The 19844-nt window shown below is 48.9% G+C and overlaps 1 protein-coding gene across 5 annotated transcripts in view; it reads right to left on the reverse strand.

Moving 5' to 3' along the window:
- The window catches only part of STAG1 (STAG1 cohesin complex component), a 2120576-nt gene that overhangs the window by 324954 nt on the left and 1775778 nt on the right, over positions 1-19844 (reverse strand). For all 5 annotated transcript variants that reach the window (XM_069618021.1, XM_069618024.1, XM_069618022.1 and 2 more), the window contains one exon: positions 256-395. In XM_069618021.1, coding sequence (XP_069474122.1) covers positions 256-395 — 140 coding nt within the window. The remainder of the gene's footprint in view (positions 1-255; positions 396-19844) is intronic.

The following is a 19844-nucleotide window of genomic DNA, read 5'->3' on the forward strand; positions in this document are numbered from 1 at the left end:
TCAATTTCAACTCTCTATATAGATACATTCTTTTTAAAGTTCTCCTGGTATGCCGTGTGACAGTAAATCATCAAGAGTAAATTGATATGGGGATGATGCCTCTATGGATAACCTGGACAACATGGATCCCCCTAAAAATAGGGACTTTCAGTTGATGAGCTGCAGCCCCATAAATGCCACAATAGTTATGAAACCCAAGATTGATTAATAATTGTGTGGTGTGCCAACAATTAGAGAAACACAATTAAACCATACTTTCATGTAGTGCTTGAAGATATCTGCAGCTGCATGCATGTCAACAATATCATAGATAATCAGCTTGCTGAAAGCTGCAAGCAAATTCCTCCTCTTGTGTAAGGCTTCTATTTTGTTGGCTTCATCCTCCTCGTCTCCCTCTAAAAAAAAAAAGAGAAGAATTAAAAAAAAACATTTAGTGCATAGAAAATGGTAAAACAAGTAGCACCATTTTGTACCCAACACATAAGAAATCCAGATGAATATAACGGTGCTGAAGGTAATGTAACATGCATTTACCACATAATACATCAAACATTGGACTAAAATGTCAAGTGATAATGAGTAGATGGGCTCTTACAACATAAGTTGCAAGAAAAAGCATACATCACAAAAGAAACGTACATTTAAAGTAACATTTACCACAGATCCATTTGTTTATTGACAATTCTAAATTCAAATTAACTCAGAAAATACTTAGCAGCTTGTGCACCATACCAGAGTTAATTTGGTGCTTCTGGCATTATCATACATGACAACATGAATATAACCAACTTGAGATAAGCAACTGGTCCCAATTCGTTACTTGTATTGCCGACACTAGGAACACAATGTTGCTACATTTTGCTGGCAAGGTGGGTAGGGGTGTGCAGAAATCTGGAAGATGCTAGATGTATCATTGAGAACAAATTAATTACCACTGCTAATGTTCGGCCCCGTCACAGTCCTTGGCATCAGTACCAGACGTGAGGTCGATGCAAGTAGCTGGGACTGCACCCAGTGATCTCCTTTTTCACATTTCTGTGCCCCCCGACCCCCACCTCTGCCAGTGCTCAACAATGTTGGGGGAACGGTTGCCTCGTACTCCTTTAAGAAGAATTAAAATTGTAATCATTATGGACATGATGGCTGTGAAGATAAACTTAAAAGGGTAAAGTTCCTTTTGAGTGGAAGGATAATCCGGTGAAGGAGAAATGACTTAGTGTAATGATCTTTCTATGGGTTCTTCTCCTGTAGATTACCTCATCTGATATCCTCAACCAGCTCTGCTATTCGGAAACGGGGATTGGACCTCGACTCGGCTGTCGATCGTCAATTCGTCTTCAGTGCTCGATCGTTGGCTCCAGGCGCGATGTCAGGCGTCGTATATATACCACGTCACTATGCCTCAGTTCCCCCCTTTTTTCCTGTGCTTGAATGCTGCAGAGGAAAACGATGGGAGGCAAGGCTAATTAGCCTGTAAAAAACTGAACAATGGGAACCCTGTCAAATTAATAAATGGAAAGAATGTATTTTTGTAAAATCAAGCTGCTAGCCAGATCGAAGCAGTCACCTCAGAGCCATCAGCAGGGGTTCCATCGCTCAGACAGAAGCGAAAAGCCTTAAGAACTCCGAGTGGGGATGGATGGGTGGGGCGATGAGGAATCTGCGGGAGAAGAATCCATACAAAGATCACTACAGTAAGTAATTTCTCCTTCAATGGACTGCTTTTCTACCACAGACTCCACAACTGATAAGACACCGTAAGCAGTTAGGATGACTGAGGTGGCCAGAAAGTTTCATAGTAGCAGATTTTGCAGCACTGCCCTACCAAAGCACGCATTCGCCCCGCGGGCAACGTCCAGACAATAGTGCCTGGTAAATGGTTGCAAGGATGACCATGTGGCAGCATGACATGTCCCTAATGGGGACTCCGCTCTGTAAGGCCGTAGAAGCCGAGACTCTTCTTGTGAAGTGAGCCCTGATTCCGGAAGGAAGCGCTTTACCAGCAGATTGGTAGCACTCTGCGATGCAAAGGATAATCCATCGCAAAAGTGTTTTGTTATGGGTAGACCCTTGCAAGACAAAGAATAAGTCACGAATAGCTGGTTAGATTTTCAGAACTCCGATGTCCTAACTACGTAAAAGCTCAAGGATCTTTTAGGATCCTAACAGTGTAACCGCTCCTCCTCCTCAGAGGGCTGCGGTGGAGGGTAGAAGGCCGGTAAATCTATGTACAGAGAGTTGGAACTCAGAAACCACTTTTGGGAGAAAGCAGGTCTAACCTGAAGGGAAGATTTTTCCTGTAAAAAGAAACGCAGGAGTGGGGGCTTGCAGCACAATGCCTGCAACTCACTGACCCCTCCTGGCTGACTTAATTGCAACCAAAAATGCTCTTTTCAAGGACAACAGTCAAGCAACAGGAATGCATGGGCTCAAACGGAACCACCATCACAAACGTCAGAGCCAGATTAAAGTCCCAGTCCTGGACAACAAAGGGAGTTGGTGGAAACTTATTCACAATGCCCTTCAGGAACTGGGCCATAACAGGTATAGTAAAGAGGGAACCTTGATCCGGGGACCTTTAGAACACAGACAAGGCCGCCAAATATCCTTCCACTGTGGTAACATGAAGGCCTCCTGAGGCCAGTGACAGAAGGAACTCCATCACTGTAGAGATGGAACAAGAGATGGGATCGATCTTTCGTTCCCTGCACCACGCCGCAAATCTTCTCCACCTGCATGCATACAGAGAACTTGTAGATGGACTGCATACAGCCAGCAACACCTAAAGTACCTCCTCCAAGAGGTCCCAGTCAACATACCTCATCCTCTCAGGAGCTATGCCTGTAGGCTGAGGGACTCCAGGGTCGATTGGAGTATCCAACCTTCCGACTGGGTCAGGAGATCCAGGCACTGAGGCAACCGGTGAGGCGGACAGATGGACCCATCCACAAGATCAGAGTACCACGTTCTCACCCACTCCAAGGCAATCAAGATTGTCACTCGAAATCTCTGAAACCTTTGAGAACCCATGGAATGGCAGGAATCCGGTGGAAGGCATGGTAGAGAGGGAAGGTCCAATCCACCAGAAACGCATCCCCCAGTGTATTCCCTTGAGCAAAAGTCTGCACCTTCCGTTGGATTCTGTGGGAAACAGATCCACTGCTGGGGGGAGAGAGAAGGCCTCTTGCAGGACTTCCTGGCACACTTCCCAATCGTGAGAGACTGCTCTGCCTGCTCCGAGCATCCGCCAAACCATTCTCTGACCCGGTCCGATGAACTGCTGAGACTGAGATCCAGTTCTCCAGCAACCAGAACCACAGCTGCACCGCCTCTCTGCAGAGGGGAAGGGAGCGCGCACGCCACCTTGCTTGTACTGGTGGTGCCTGGCCACTGTGTTGTCTGTCAGAATCAGGACATGTTTCCCCTTGAGACTGGGTGAAAGCTCTCAAAGCTAGCCTGATGGATCACAACTCCAGCCTGTTGATGCGCCACCTGGCTTCTGCTGCTGACCAAAGGCCACTCACCTGCAAATCTTCAGTGAGCAACTCAACCCTTCAGAGATGCATCCGTGACCACCAGGGCATGAGGCCAAGAAGGCCAGAAGGGTTCTCCCACCAAAAGATTGCAGTGGTCGGTCCACCACTTGACTTGTGGTCGTGGACCACTTGGCCGGACACCTTGAGAGGATACGTTAGTGCTCCGAGGTACTGGGACCACTGACCTCTTAGGAGCCATTGAAGGGATCTCATGAGGAGCTTGGCTTCTGGCACTAAAAAATAAACAGGAGACCTTGAGACCTAAGAGACAGAGGAAGGAAGCCACGGGTAAGGTGGCGTGATTCTGGAACAAGCGTACCATCTTTGTTATGTTGCAGACTCTCCTCAGGAGGCGTCCATCTGGTTGTCTGCTTCGATGGACTGGGGCCTTTGGACTGGCATCATATGGGATGTCTTAAAGTTCAAGGAGAAGCCCAGCCTGTGCAGTAGAAGACGGGCGTCTTCCAGATGAGGAAAGACCTGCCCCGCCGACTTCCCCAAGATCAGTCAGTCATCCAGGTATGGGATACATGGGCCCTGGATCTCCTGAGGTGAGCCGGGACTACAGCCATGAGCAGGAAGCACTTTGAATTAATATAGTGTCCTTGTCCCCTATGAGGAAACTTATGAACTTCCTGTGCTTTCGATGTATCCACACATGGAAATAAGACTTCTGCAGATCTATTGACACCAGCCAGTCCTAAAATTCAAGAGCGTGGAGAATCTCCCTCAACCTCACCACCCTGAATTTGTCTTTCCTCAGAAACTTGTTCAAGGCTCTGAGGTCCAGAATGGGATGGAGACCTCTCCTTTCTTGGGCACCAGTAACTAAACGGGAATACCAACCAGACCCTCTCAGATTAGGTGGTGTCTCTTCCACATCACCCTTGGACAATAGGGCTCACAGTTCTTCCTGGATCTCCTGTCCTGGTTGGATTGGAGGCAGTGGGGGTCTGTAAGGTGACTTTCTTAAGAAGGGCAGACAAGCCCACTGAACGAGCTGCAGGGCCCAGGGGTTGGGAGGTAATCTGCCACTGGGGCCAATGGTCTGCCAACCTTCACCAACTGGCAAGTAGTGGGAGGAGAAATCAAGGTGGCTTAGAGGGCAGTGCTGCCCCCGCTGCTGTTTGCTGGCTTCTAGAAGCCTCTCTGCCCCTTCCAGAAAGGAGAAACGCCTCTGCCCCTTCCAGAAAGGAGAAACGCCTCTGCCCCTGCCTGGCTTGTGGGAGCTGCGCTTTCCTGCCATAAGGCACAGAGCGCCTGTAGCCTCTGCCCTTAAAGGCAAAGCTGAAGGCAGGTTTGTCCGGCTGAGCAGCTAGGCCCAGCAATTTTGCAGCTATTTTAGACTCTTTGAACTTTACCAGAGTCTCCTCGGCCTTCTCGACAAAAAAAAGCTTTCCTTCAAAAAGGCATGTCCAGTAGCCTATGCTGGACATTCGGGAAGAATCCAAAGGTTTTAGAAAGGCTTGTCTTCTTAGTACTATTGCCGACCCCATGGAACAGCCAACGCAGTCGGCTACGTCCAGGCCCGTTTCCAACAAATGACCTTCTCCTCGGCCTTCTCGACAAAAAAAAGCTTTCCTTCAAAAGGCATGTCCAGTAGCCTATGCTGGACATTCGGGAAGAATCCAAAGGTTTTAGAAAGGCTTGTCTTCTTAGTACTATTGCCGACCCCATGGAACAGCCAACGCAGTCAGCTACGTCCAGGCCCGTTTCCAACAAATGCTTGGCTACCTCCTTCCCGTCTTCCACCGGCCATGTAAATCCATCCCGCATTTCCCCTTCAGGGATGTACTGAGTTGCTTGCTCCATAGATTTCCATAAAACAAAGGAGTACTTTGCAAATCCACTCGTCACGTTGGTGGCTTTTAATGCCATACTGCCAGAATTAAAGATCTTCTTGGCCATTGCATCCAACCTTTTACCCCCTCTGTCCGGAGGCAGATTAGAACTGGATGCCGCAGGTCTGGTGGCGATTGTGGCTGCTTGCATAACAAGGGTGAGTAACCAGGAAAGATTGATCTTCTCTTGCCAGTCTGAGCTTCCCGGTAAAGTTAGAGTTTACATGGGGAATGGAGCAGGGATTTTGCTACAAGGCAGCTAGCGCGTCTGCAATTGCCTTGTCAAGTGGCATCCTACGTTCATTCACAGGACCTTCATCCAAGATGTTTGTCAATTCGTAGCCGTGAACAGAGGCTGAAGAGGACTTTCACCCTAAGGTGTCTATTACTCTATCCACCAAGGTACTAAATGTAGCATGGGTGGGCGTGTAATGCTGACCCTGCTGAAATTCAACATCTGGAGACGTGTCAAAGCCGCAGGCGTCGTGTAACGCTTGGGCTAAAGCAGACAGGTCAGCGTGGTCATCGAAAAAAAATTGACACCTCACGACCCTGTACACATGGTCAAGGATTCGAAGAACCCTGCTCTGGAGAAAGATCCATCAGCGATAGTTGGCACCAGGGGTTTTTCTTTCAATGCCAATGGAAGGGCTGTCGAGTCGATCAAGGCTTGAGTAATGCTTTGATGTCGGGATGCCAGCCTGTAGACACTCAGCGATGGGCCAGCTGTCTATTTATGCGCCTTTTTCGATGTCGAGCCCGAAGGTCTTTCAGATGTCGATGGATTGGCGTGGGAGAACCAAGCACCGCTTTTGCTGCTGAGGCTTTCTGTTCGGGGGTCAGGTGGGGCACCTGCAGACACCCGATTTTTGAACATCTCAAGCATTTCATTTTTCAAACTGTCAACCTCTGAGCGGTTGGCCAAGCGTGGGCTTACCTTTTTCAGACAACAGCTGGACTTGTGTCGATGACGTCTCTTTTTACACGATGACGAGCAAGAGTTACAGTGTGATTGCTTTTTTGGATTTTCGCCAATGCTTTTCCTTCTTCTCAGGGGTGAGACCTTCCATCTCTGACTCAGAAGAATGGACTAGATAGATTTTGGCTGCATTTTGGAGCGCAACGCACATACCTCTGTGTTGTGATCCGCACCCAGGCACCACAGACAAATAGCGTCCGAGTCGGTCACTGACATTTTGGAATTTTCAGTCGGTGCACTTCTTGAAGCCAGAAACCCAGTGAGAGGACATAGAGGTCGAGCAATTATGAGGAAAATGTGACTAATTTTTGTGTTCCTGAAGCAGCGTGCAAGCGTGTGGAAAAAAAGGAACCAAAGTATGGGGCGTAGTGACATGGTATAGATACACAACGCCTGATATCACGTCCTGAGCAGACTATCTAGCACCGAGCAAGATGGATCGGCGACTGAGTCGAGGTCCACTAGGCCCCCTGTCGAAAAGGTTCTGAGCAGCAGAGCTGGATAAGGATATCTATCAGATGAGGAATCTGCAGGACAAAAGCAATCCATTGAAAAACTCAGCAGACAACATTACCAGGGGTAATTTGTTCTTCAAATGGATTGTGTCCCTCCTCCGATTCTTCATTTTAGACTCCCATAGCAATATTCCACTAATAGGAGGGAAAGGGAGTAACTCCCTTTGCAATTCTGTCTTCGAGCATTCTGTAAGTGTGCTCTGCCGAATCGGGCATCCTAGCCAGCTAACATGACAAGGCACTATGGCTGGCATAGATATAGATTTAGGACTCCTCTTTTAAGTGCAGACAAAGTAGAGTGTGCTCCCAAACCTTCTGGAACGGCCTTCCCCTTTGTATTGTAGTATTCAGAAATGGCCAACCATATCATCATATCCCTCTCCATACGGGTTGTTTCGTTATTGAACTTCCAATCTTAGGGCCAATAGAGCCTACAAATAATTGGTTCTATGCCCCCAAGTAGCTTGTTCTCGCAATTTCTTTTATTCTACTTTTACAGTTTAACATTAAACTTTCCACACCAACTTATAAAACTTAAAATTAAAAATAAATACAGCCAATCCTTAATTAAATACAGCAAATCATACTTGGCGCCATGTAGAAACTTAAAACCCTTTTTTGAGTTTAACCTACGTAACCTTCTCTTCCTTAGAAAGGTGAGAAGGGTAAAAGACTGGTAAGTGAACCTGTGTCAAATGAAACCTACACCACCTTGGGAAGAAAGCCAATCCATGTGATCTTGTCCTAAGGAAAGCTAGTAAAGGGTTGCTTGCATGAGAACGCTTGAACCTCGCTCCTTTTGCTTGCCGAGGTGATTGCAACAAGAAAAACTGTCTTTGAGAAAAGGTGCCTGAGCGGACAAGAATGCATTGGTTCGAGCGGGGCTTCCTTTAGGAACATTAAGGCCAAATTGAAGTCCCATGCCGATACAAAGGGAGTCAGGGCGAGGGGGACGACAGTGAAGGGTTTCCTAGCCCTTTCAAAAATGTAATAACTAAAGGCACAGTGAAATAGGAGCCTTGATCTAGTGTGCTTAAAGATGGAAAGCATTGCTAGACACCCCTTGCAAGTAGCCACTTTAATCCCCTGCAGTGCTAGGTTCAACAGGAAAGCAAGTACTGCTGCAATGTTGTATGAGAGAGGATGCAAATATTTGGCTCTGTCTTAGCTGCAAACTTGCTTCCATCAGCAACTGTAAATAGTGATTTGCTCCTCAGGCGAGAGCAACCCATCCACGACTTCTTCTGTGAGGTTTTAATCCCTTCATCTCATCCTCTCACTAGCCAGGCATAAAGATTGAGAGTGCCTACATTCGGGTGAAGGGTCAGACCACCTTCTTGCAAGAGAAGGTCCACTCTCTTTGGAAGACATAGTGGGTGTTCAGATGGATTTCTAAGGTCATCCCTGGGGGCAATGGTGGGGGTGGGGGGTTTAGGAATGCACCCTAGTTATGGTGAACAAGGATGACAACCCAATCAAGGTAGTGTGGATGATCAGTCTAGGTTTAGTCTCAGGAATAGTGTTTTTTGTGGTCTTGGGCTACAGAGACAGTGTACATAAATACAGTAATGTATTGGGCCTTTAAAGGCCAATACTAGATGAAAATCACAGGTACACAATGCAATAGAAAAATACACACACTAATATACATATACATTCAATTTCAGAGATTTAAAATGTTTTAGTAGTCATCGGGTAAGTAATAAAATGTAAGAAAAATTATCTTAAGAAATCCAGCCCTAAGATGTATGGGCCCTAGTGCCCAAAAGTCACAGGTTCCAGTTTCAGTTTCTCCAGTGAAAGCATTTCTGAAAGGGTGCAATAGGATGTGGTGGTAATTCAAAAGAATTCAAAATATTCTCAAAGTATTTCAAAGTGAAATAAGTATTTTCCCAAAATAGGGCAAGTGCGACTCTATATCATAGTCCAAATGTTAGCCCTAGCGTAGGATCTTGGATCCAGGTTCAGGGACCAAATGTCAGGCCAGAGGGGATTGGTTGCAATGCCCCACACCCCTATGTTACCCTATGAGGGAGGGTTCTGGGGGTCAGGAACAGCTGCAAGCTCATTCTTCCAGGTGACACTGTAGGTCGTCCAAAGTTTGCTAGGAACAAGTTCTGCTGTCCTTTGTTAGGGTGAGAAGTGCAGGGGCATTGGGACAGCTTCCAAGGTCCAAAAACGATGAAAAATGACCACTGGAGGACAGATTTCTTCGGACACCTCACATGACTGATCAATACTGGGTTGCAGCGATGGTAACTATGATCAGGCAGCGACAGGCGATCCTTCCGCGACCAACACAAAAGCAGCTCCAGCACGGACTACATTTTCACCTTCGCATCTTCAAGTAGCAAGCGACTTAAGCTGGAGGACCCATCCAGTTCCAAGGCTCCACTCGAAATGGCAACGGCTGAAGCGAGGTAGCCCAGGAGGGATATTTTCAGTCCACCAGGCAGTCCAGGGACACTACTGAAGGCTCTGCGGGCACGGATCCTCAAGCAAGGGTCGAGACAGACTGGTCCCACTAGTCCTGGGGTAGAAGCACCGGATCAGGGAGAGGACCAGAGCGTCACAGGCCCAATCACTGGAGTTGATGCTGGTCAGCTGCAGGAGTCGGGTCATCAGCAGGCTGTTTTGTGGGAATCTTGGCTCCAATGTAGATGTGAAGAATGGCTGTAGGAAGAGTCCTTTTATCCATATATGGAGCTGGAAGCCGGTTAAAGCCCATCAACGGAAATAATTTGCCACATTCAAATAGCGTGGGGTTCTCCAATCAGGACCACTACAGGTCTCTATACCTATCCAGCGACAGACTGTCACCAGGGGATGTGGACTGGGACCAACCAGTCCCAGCACTCTCCCCGGCTCACACAAGAAAGTGTCCCTAGCGCACAAAAGCAGGGGCTTTCCTGGGTATGAGCAATACCACTACAATATGGTCAAAGAACAAGTGAAGAATCTTGTGGCACAGCCAACTGAGTGCGAGCCACCTTTAGTAGCCATTCATGGTAAACACGAAAGTGCACTAGTAAAACAAAAATGGCAAAAATAGCACTGATGCCACCAGTTTGTTTTAGGCACATATAAAATGTATCAAAAAAGACAAAAGATAACAAAATTGGAAAGATGGGAGTGGCAAGGGACGGGAACAGAACCTCTTTTCCACCAGATTTCCCCTTTAAATTTACTGGCATTAAGCCCGGCGCCACACCTTAGTCCCCTTTTGACATGTCGGCTGTATTACACTTTAAGATCACTTGCCTTATTATTGAGAGATGGATGGTGGCACGTATGGAGGAAAGGGGACTATGGAATAGGATTACGTTAGTAACACTTAATTACTCCTACATCCTGTCCCCTTTCCTCCATCATGTATGGGCAATTACAATTAACAAGCCTGCCCTTCTAGGCAAATCGATTACACAGCAGCGCTTGGCCGAATGCTGCATCTGCCTTGACACTGGTATCAAAGCAGTAGTGTTTGCAATAGTCAGAAGGGGTGGCCCATGTTGCTGCCCTGCTGATCACCTGCCAGGGAACGTGGCACTGGAACGCAACTGCCATCGCCTTGGCTCTTACCGCATGCATACCCTGCGGCTGATCCTTACGTTACACCTTGTATGCCTCCTGGATCGCTGCTTAAAATTATTTAAGTAAGCTTTTTATAATGATTATAAAAATCAGGTTATTTTTATTTTATTTATTTTTGGATTTGTAGAGCACACTACAGCATTGAGGCGCTATGAGAAGATGTAAGAAGGCCTGATTAAGGGTTACATACATGTGGCCCAAGAGAGTATTGCTTATTACAGAATGTTTCGTTACATGAGGCATTTGAAATATTACGTGGATGCATACACAGAAATACATACATGTGGGCAAGAAGCCCTTTCAAAGAGCCTTGTTTTGATGGCTTTGTGGAAAACTGAGTGAGAGTCAATGGACCAGATCTGAAATGCAAGGTGTTCCAGAAGGAGGCGGCCATGGTGGGGAAGCTTGTGCCAAAAGCGCACACTGTTCGTGTGCAAGGAACAGTGATTTGGTTAGAGTAAGCTTTTCTAGAGGGTCTAGATGGTGTGTGTCTGATGATTCTTTGCGCCGGGTAAGGAGGGGCAAGGTCATGGAGACATTTGTGTGTCAAGGCGAGGATTTTAAACACAATCCTTTCTTTGACCAGGAGCCAGTGAACGTGCCTTCTGACCCCAGAAATGTGCTCCCTACGTGAGATGCCTGTTGCAGCCCTAAAGGCATTGTTCTGAGTTAGTTGAAGTTTGGCAAGATTCTTATGGGAGGTCGCAACAAAAAGGGTATTACAGTAGTTGAGCCTCAAGCCAATAATTGCCCTAGCGATGGTGAGGCAATTCTCTTGGGACAGGAAGGGCCTAGCCGCATTAAGCAGTTTGGAATGATAAGCTGCGGACAATGCAATAGCACTTCACTGTCAATCCATAGTCAAGTTAGGTTAAAGGTAAACACCCAGTGTCTTGATGACTTGTGAGGTGGTGATTGGGATGTTAACAACAGTAAAGGACCAGTACTGTTTGTCCAGTTTACCCAGCGTGGAGGGGGAACCAATCGACATAACCAGTTTTCAGCCATCCAGGATTGGATAGTGGAGTAAATGGAATTGAGGGTGTTCATGTTCGTTGAATAGTCTCCCAAGAGGGGGTTGGGCACCTGAGTGTCATCTGCATAGTTAGTGTATGAGATGCCCAGGGGGTCCAATATTCTGAGCAGAGGCCTCGTGAAGAGGTTGTAGAGGGTGGGAGCTATGCACGAGTCCTGTGGGACCCCACATTTAATGAGACTAGGGTTGGCACTTGAGGTTTCTGAAAAAACCTTCATCACTCTTTCCTGTAGGAATGAAGTGATCTAGGCACAAGCTCTGGGGGAGAAATTGGCTGCAGATGAGAGGTGACGGCAAAGGGTTTTGTGATCCCCCAGATCAAAGGCAGCGGAGAGGTCTAACAAGAGGAGGAGCGCTGGTTTGCCTGCATCTCTAAGGTCATCCATGTGATTTTTTAGGTCAAGTAGTGCCGTTTCAGTGCCATGTCGGGGCCGGAACCCAGACTGGCAAAGACCAAGCAGGTAGGCTGCTTTGTCCAGAATTTTAAGCAGGAAGGGGGCAGTGGTAATAGGCGTATAGTTCCCTGGGACCGATGGGTCGAGGGCGATTTTTATTTTTTTAGGAGCGATCGGACCCACGCTTCCTTAAGTCCAGTTAGCACAAGGCCAGATTGGAAGGATGAATTAATGAAGGCGGTGATAAATGGGGCAAGGGATGAGGTGGAGTCTCTACAGTTAGATGGCTTGATGGTTTTGATGAGAGGAATGACTTAGGGTTTGCTCTGGGGTGGGAGGGATGGAACTATTTGCAAGTAAATTGGTCAAGGCTTTTTTGGTGGGCAAGTATTTTGACATGCAGGGAGTCCAGTTTGTCTAGCATGGCCGCTTCAATTTTGTTGCACCACATTTCGTCCTTCAGAAGGGTAGGAGGCAGGGGTACAGGCGTTTCCAATTCTCGAAAGATGGCAAAGATTTCCTTAGTCCCAGATTTGGCATTTTCTATCCTGCCACTGGCCTGAATGATAGCGGACATCCTTCGGGTCATTAAGACCTAAATTAAGGTCACCTAAGAGCAGGACTTTGGATGATTTTTTTAAGGTTGTCAGACAGTGCATGGATGAGGTCATCATGAAAGTCAGTGGAGGGGCCAGGTGGCGGTAGACCAGGTGAAAGGCGATCGCACAGTTAGGAGCGAGCTGAAGTTTGAGAGATAGGTAGTCTGAGTTCTGACCCAATTCCCCAGGTGTCTTTCTGATGGTGACCATACAAAGTTGCAATTACCATGGATAAGTGCATCCCTTCCATTCATTTATGAAATAATTCATGCGTAAATTAAGCTGACAATCATCCTTTCCAAAGGGATAGCCCTACTTATAGGGCCTGTACTATAGACAAATCACAGTAGGTATGTTTGAGATTCATTCATTATTATATTTATTGATTAAAAAATCATTGAAAAGATATTTATAGAAAATAGCCACACAACACATTTCATATATTAAAAACCAATTTTGAAAAAACACATCACATCTAGAGAAACACATAACAGAAGCAGTGATAACATCTCACCCATCCTTACTCACATCTACTTTCATCCACATTCATACCATCCGTCATTCGTACTGTGCAAAAAAACCACAATTTTAATCACCTTGTTCTAAAAATAGAACACCCATCTATTAGAGTTCCAATGTTGTATAATTCCAAAAAAAACCTATTTAACACTGAATATTTCTTTTCACAAAGATGTACCAGGCATATGTTCAAAAGAACTTATATGTACATATGTCAATTGCCTGTATATTTTATAGAAACTCAGAGGCCCAACTCAACAAAGTGGGCTCTATGCTGTTGTCTATTTGAGGTGCACCAGATAGAAATATTATGTGTCTATTTTGGTGCCCGAAACTTATCAGGACACAACATTAATAGATACAAAACAGCCCGTTCACACAGGCATAATTCAGCACGATATGTAATAGGTGTCATCTAGGTTTTCAGAATATAACCTCTTGCCAATTTCAAACGAGTTTCATATTTCTGTAGAGGAAACTGTTTCTGTGGAGGCCAAGGAGGAGTGGCTGAAGAAAGCTTGGGTGTGCTTGGATCCAAGAGGTTTTCAATCGGGTATATTTCATATAATCGACCTATACTGGCTATCAATGCTCACCGAGACTTCCATCCTGGGCACCTTGTGAAGTCTTGTAGTTGTGGCCTGTTCCTTTCAACTATTTCCCAGCCACACTTATTCGTTAGGTGCGATTAATGACTCCACAGGGTGATAGTCTTGTTCACTATGTCCCTCTCAAAGGGGGTCTCGCTCTCACATTAATGGGTCCTTGTTGCATATGTTCACAAAATGCTTTTGTGCCTGATCCAAACACTGTGCCGCGCGTATGTAGTTCTCCCTCCGAGTCTCTAGCTACAGTTCTAGGTCTTTCTGATGGTGAGCGTGTCTTTAGCGATAACAGCTACACCCCCACCCGTGACCCTTCCGGTCTTGTCAGAATATGGTGTAACCAGTTGGGACTGCAACGGAGAGGGCTGGGCCCAAGGTCTCGTTTAACCAGGTCTCACAAAGAAAGAGTAGGTCAAGATTGTCATTGATGATGAGGTCATGAACATCAAGGGTGTGTGCTGGTAGGGAACGAGAGTTGACAAGGGCACATTTCAGTGTGACATCCGAGATGGTGGAGGGGGGAGGCAGCGGGGGTGGGGGCACGCGTGCGTGGGTTCCGGGGTGACAGCTGGCGGACCCGAGTGACTGGTGGGAAAACTAACATCATATGCTAAAAGGGGCCTGTGGGCTACCGGCATAGGGCAAGAGACATCACAAGGCAGTCTAGGCATGTGGGCAACAGGCATAGCGCTAGGGCTGGACACATCACAAGGCAATATGGGCATATGGGCAACAGGCATAGCGCTAGGGCTGAACACATCACAAGGCAGTCTAGGCATATGAGAAGCAGGCATAGCGCTAGGGCAGGACACATCACAAGGAAGTATAGGCATATGGTCTACAGGAATAGCGCTAGACACATCATAAGGCAGTATAGGCATAGCACTAGGGCTGGACACACAAGGCAGTATTGGCAAGTTAGCTTCCATTGTAAGTTCATGGCTAGAGGCTTTGCTATGTGCATGTGGTGGTAGTAGATCTTGTAGCTAGTGCTGAATGGGGCATACACATGAATGTAGGAATAGAACTGGCAGTATGCTGGTGCAACCAAGGGTCCTTGGCTAGGAGCCGCACTGATGGAGAACAGATGCGGACACGTGATAAGATTCATAGTCGTCGTTATTGTTTTTGTTGGGCCGGTGAGGTCCCGAGCGCATGCGCACCTTTAGAGTGACTTGGCGGCGCTAGGTGGAGCAGAAATAGCGGGATGCAGAAGATCCACGAATGCCAGAGGCATACTAGAGACTTCCAGGACTGGATGCTGACAATGGGCGAACGGAGCATTGGGGTACGCGGCACAGTACTGATGTTCGGTACGTGCGTGAGTGTGGGCATACAGAGCACTCGCCGATGTTGACAACAGGAGATGTAGAGAGGGTCTCCTAAGCAGGTACATGGGGGGAGCAAAGGCCAGAAGGTAGGATGTTTTGTACTCACAGTATGTGGTATTTGGAATGGGTGTACTCCGGGTGCATAGACATGAATTTCTGCGTGCCAGTTTCAGGTTGACTGCCCCACAACGCCCAACCCTAAAAGATGATCGGAGGCGTTGGTTTCTATGGGCTATTGTGTTGATGGTGGCGGTTGTCACGATGGGGGTGCCACAGAGGCCCTTACCCTCAGAGCAGTGGAATGCAACATCTAGCAGCTCTGAGCAGCGGAGTTGCAGAGAGGGGATCTGGCCTTTCCTCCCGGCCTTCCCTCGGCAGCTTCGCCTCCTGGCTCGCCTCCCCTCCATTTATAGCAGGAGGGGAGGGGCAGGGAAGGTGTTGGGACGAATCCTGGCGCTGGATGACAAATTATTTGTTTGCTGTTGTTATGCTTACGGTGGCGGGCATTTTATGGATCTTGTGGCCCGTAATGGAGCCTGGCTGGGATTTCATGCACTCCGGTGCATCGTAGTGGACTCGAGCAGCTGATTGTGGGCATCCTTGTGTTGATCCTCACAGCAGAGCTGCAGAGAGGCGATCTGGCCTTCCCTCACACAAGCCTCATTAGCTACCACTAATTCTCATCTAACTAATAGAATTATACTAATCTTGACTAGTGATATTTACCAGTATCTATAGGTGTGCAGGGGACGGGAGGACTCATGCTCTAAGAGTTCTCCATTTTTCTTAGCCATCTTTCTCTGACTTTTGATACCAGAGTCTTTTCTCCTCTGCACCCTTTACCTACATTTACTATTAGTGAGCCTTATGAGTTCCAAATGTCTAAAAATCCCATCGACTCTAAAGAAATTCCCGCAAGCAGAACCTTTCGCACTTCCGGTTGACACTGGAGGCGAAGAGATCCACTTGAGGGGTCCGCCAAAGGGCGAAGATCTCCAGGAGAATCTCCTGAGGCAACTCCCACTCGTGAGAGATTGCGCTCTGCCAGCTCAGAGCGTCCGCCGTCTCGTTTTCGTCTCTGGCCAGATGAACTACCGAGATCGAAATTTCCTGCTGGATGGCCCAGGACCAGAGCTGCATCGCCTCCCTGCACAGAGGAAGTCACCCTGCCCCCCCCCTTTTGTTGAGGTAGTGCATGGCCACTGTGTTGTCCGTCAGGATCAGGACATTCTTTCCTCGCACAGTCAGCAGAAAAGCCTTGATGGCCCTCAGTTCCAACAGATTGAATTGGAGTCTGGACTACGACGGAGACCAACGACCGCTGTCAGCTAGTTGGCATGAGCTCCCCATCCCGTGAGGGATGCGTCCGTCACGATCGTCACCTCTGGCCAGGGCAGCCAAAATGGAGCCCCCTCATCAGATTGCCTCCGTCGGCCCACCACAGAAGGTCCTGAGCGAACGAGGGCGGCACCTGAACGGGGTCCGACATCCTGCCGGAGGACTGGGACCACTGCATCTTGAGACCCCACTGCAAAGATCTCAACCGCAGTCGGGCCTCTGGTACCAGAAGAATGCAGGATGCCATGAGGCAGAGCAGCCTCAAGAACTCGAACGCTGGGAGACTCTGGGCATGTCGAAAATTGTGTACCATCTGCTGAATGCGAAGATCCCTCACGTGGGGAGGAAAACACTGCCCCAGGGACGTGTCGAGCACTGCTCCGATGTACTGGAGCCGCTGAGTTGGCGTCAAGTGAGACTTCTTTAAGTTGAGGGAGAAGCCCAGCATGTGAAGGGAGTGGCAGGTGACGGACAGATGATCCAGGACTTGCTCTGGAGAGCGCGCCCTGATCAACCAATCGTCTAGGTAGGGGTAGACGTGAATCCTCCCTTTCCTGAGATGCGCTGCCACCACCACCATGAGCTTGGTGAAAACCCTCAGGCGGAGGTCAATCCGAATGGCAGGACCCGAAACTGAAAGTGCGAGTCACCAATCGCAAACCTCAGTTACTTCTTGTGCTTTGGATGGATCGGGACATGAAAATACGCGTCCTTGAGGTCGAGAGACACCAACCAGTCCTGAAGTTGAAGCGCCTGGAGGACTTGAGAAAGAGTAACCATCTTGAACTTCTCCTTCCTGAGGAGCTTGTTCAAACCGTGCAAGTCCATGATGGGTCTCAAGCCTCTTTCTTTCTTCTAAATAAAAAAAAGGGGAATATCATCCCTTGTTCCTCTCCGCTACAGGCACCAGTTCTATGGCGCCTTTCACCAGCAGGGATTGGATTTCCTGAGCAAGGAGCGGATCCGGACTCTTCAAAGAGGGCCCCTGGTTGATTGTCGTGAGGCCTCTGCCGGAAAGGAAGACAGTAGCGTGGGCTATGATCTCCAGAACCCACACATCTGAAGTAATGGCACGCCATTCTACCAGATGCTGCGCCAGCCTTCCCTCAACCGGAGAAGCATGGGCCTCATGACTGAGCTGAAGCAGCTGCTGCAGTGCCTGAGGGCAAAGAGGCAACTGCACGCGCGGCCTTGGCACCTCGAGTACCTTATTTTCTACTTCTGGCAATCCTACGGTTGCCCTTTTGACTTGCAGCTCCTCTCGATTTACTAAAGGATGAGTAATAACGAAAGGAACCTCCCCTCCATTGCTGTCCCCTAGGACGAAAAGGCAGAGGTTGGCGGACTGCAGCACCCAACGACTTCGCTGCAGCTTTCGAGGTCTGCAATCTCTCAAGACTCTCGTCAGCCTTGCTGCCAAAAAGATGTTCACCATCAAAGGGGCATGTTGAGGAGCCGGGCTTGCACATCCGGAGCAAAACCCGACTTCCGCAACCACGCAAACCTGCACATTATGGTGCTCGCCGCCATGGACCGGCTGACGCAATCAACCATGTCCAGACCTGACTGAACGGATTCACACATGGCGTCCTTGCCATCCTGCACGATAGCAAGGAAACCATCCCGTACCTCCCCTTTGGGAATATGATCAGCCTCTAGGGAAATACAGTTCCACAGAGTGTGTGTGAAACGAGACAAGGCACAAACGGAGTTGGCAGCCTGAAGCGCCATACCCCCAGAAGAAAATACCTTCTTCGCCCAACCATCAAAATGTTTGTCGTCCTTATCAGGAGGGATGGTAGGGTACGACGCCTGCTTTGCGCGGGCCGTAGCCGCCTGCACCACCAAATTCTCCGGAGTAGGGTGCGTTATCAAGTAGCAGGGGTCGCCACTGGCTGGGCAATATTTCTTCGGTAAGGACTTGCTCACTGCCGGGAGACTCTCCGGAGAAGTCGAAGCCGCAGCCACCCTTTTCTGCAAGGCCATATGGAATGGCAGCACCGGGTCAGTTGGAGGACCTTGGTCCAAGATATCAGTCATGTCATCCTGCTGAAAATCCCCACGGGAGGGCAGACAAACCCAGGTATTCAGTGACCCTCAACATGAGGCGCCGATATGAAGATTCGGCATGCGTGCCAGTCTCCGGCCTACCAAACTCCACCTCCGGAGAGGTGTCTAGACCACTAGCGTTGTGCAGCGACTGACGCAGGTCCTCAAGTTGACTGACCAGAAACAATGTCATCAGGAACCAATGCAGGAACCTCACCTTCCTCAGACCCCCCTCATCCACCTCAGAAATATTATCTGGAGGCTGGAAAGAGGGTACAGAAAAAGGCACAAAGACATCTTTAGCCTTTGCCATCGCCTTTCTTGGGGGTGCCACCATGCCACGGGGTACCTCCGACAAGGCTTCCTCGAAAGGCGTCGACGGGATGGGTGTCGACGGGATGGGTGTCGACGTCGAGCGCACGCCGACAGCTTCGACACAGGCCTCGAGGGCGGAGCCCCGAGCGTTTCTCTCGACAGCCTAGGTGCCACCGGCATCGGTGTCTGCTTCGAAGACTTCGGAGTCTCGCGGTCTCGATGGCGTCGAGGACCGGGACCTGGAACGAGCATGCCTAGAGCAACCATCCTTGTCCACCCAGGACCACGAAGGCTCCCGGTGGTCGCGACGACTGCTCGAGCCCAAAGGCAGACGAGCGGTGTCTCTAGCGCGGCCTCGACCGGCGTCCTCAGACGGCGCAGCCGGACCGGAGCCCTGCGATTGAAAAATCGCCAACATCTCCTTTCGGAACGAATACCATTCCTCCGGAGTGGAATGCTTGTTGGGACAAACTACCTGCCGACGGCCGGAGTCCTCGGAAGAGGACGGTGAAGGCGACCTGCAACGGTGCTTCCTGGAGTGCCTTAAAGAGGCAGAGGAATGGCGGGACCGACTCCCAGGCCGAGAACCCCCGGAATCACGACGATGCAGAGTCGCCCCTCGAATCGTCTGTCAAAAGACCAGTGGAACGTGACTTCCGGGGCTTGGACAACTTACCGACCAACAGCTTCTTCTTACGCTCCCGCAAGGCCTTCGAAGTGAGCAATTGGCAGTCGACACAGTCGTCCGTATCATGGTCCTCCCCAAGGCACCAGAGGCAAGCGTTGTGCGTATCCGTCAGGGACATCTTGGACCCGCACACCTAACACTTCTTAAACCCGGACCGCGGGGTGGAAGAAGCCGAAGACGACATATTCGATATAAGAAACAGGTTTGAAGAACCGAAAGAACAGGATTCAGTAGAATCGAGGCGCACCAAGATTTCTAAAGCGAACACGTTCGCGGAAAAAATGGAACTGAGGCTACGGGCGTTGTGCGTCCTACTTAGAACATCCGGTGATGTCGGCTCAACGGAGGCCCTTGAGGACGGCGTATCGATGCAGGACGCAGACGCCCAAAGATTTTCCGAAGCAGCACAGCTGTGGCGATTACTGTCATTGATATGGAATACGTCGGAGGACCCAATCCCCTCGAAACTGCTCTTCTGAACACCCGTGAGGAACTGCTTGCATCGCT

This window comes from Ambystoma mexicanum, chromosome 10 (genome assembly GCF_040938575.1).
Source record: "Ambystoma mexicanum isolate Mex_15411 chromosome 10, UKY_AmexF1_1, whole genome shotgun sequence".
NCBI lineage: Eukaryota > Metazoa > Chordata > Amphibia > Caudata > Ambystomatidae > Ambystoma > Ambystoma mexicanum.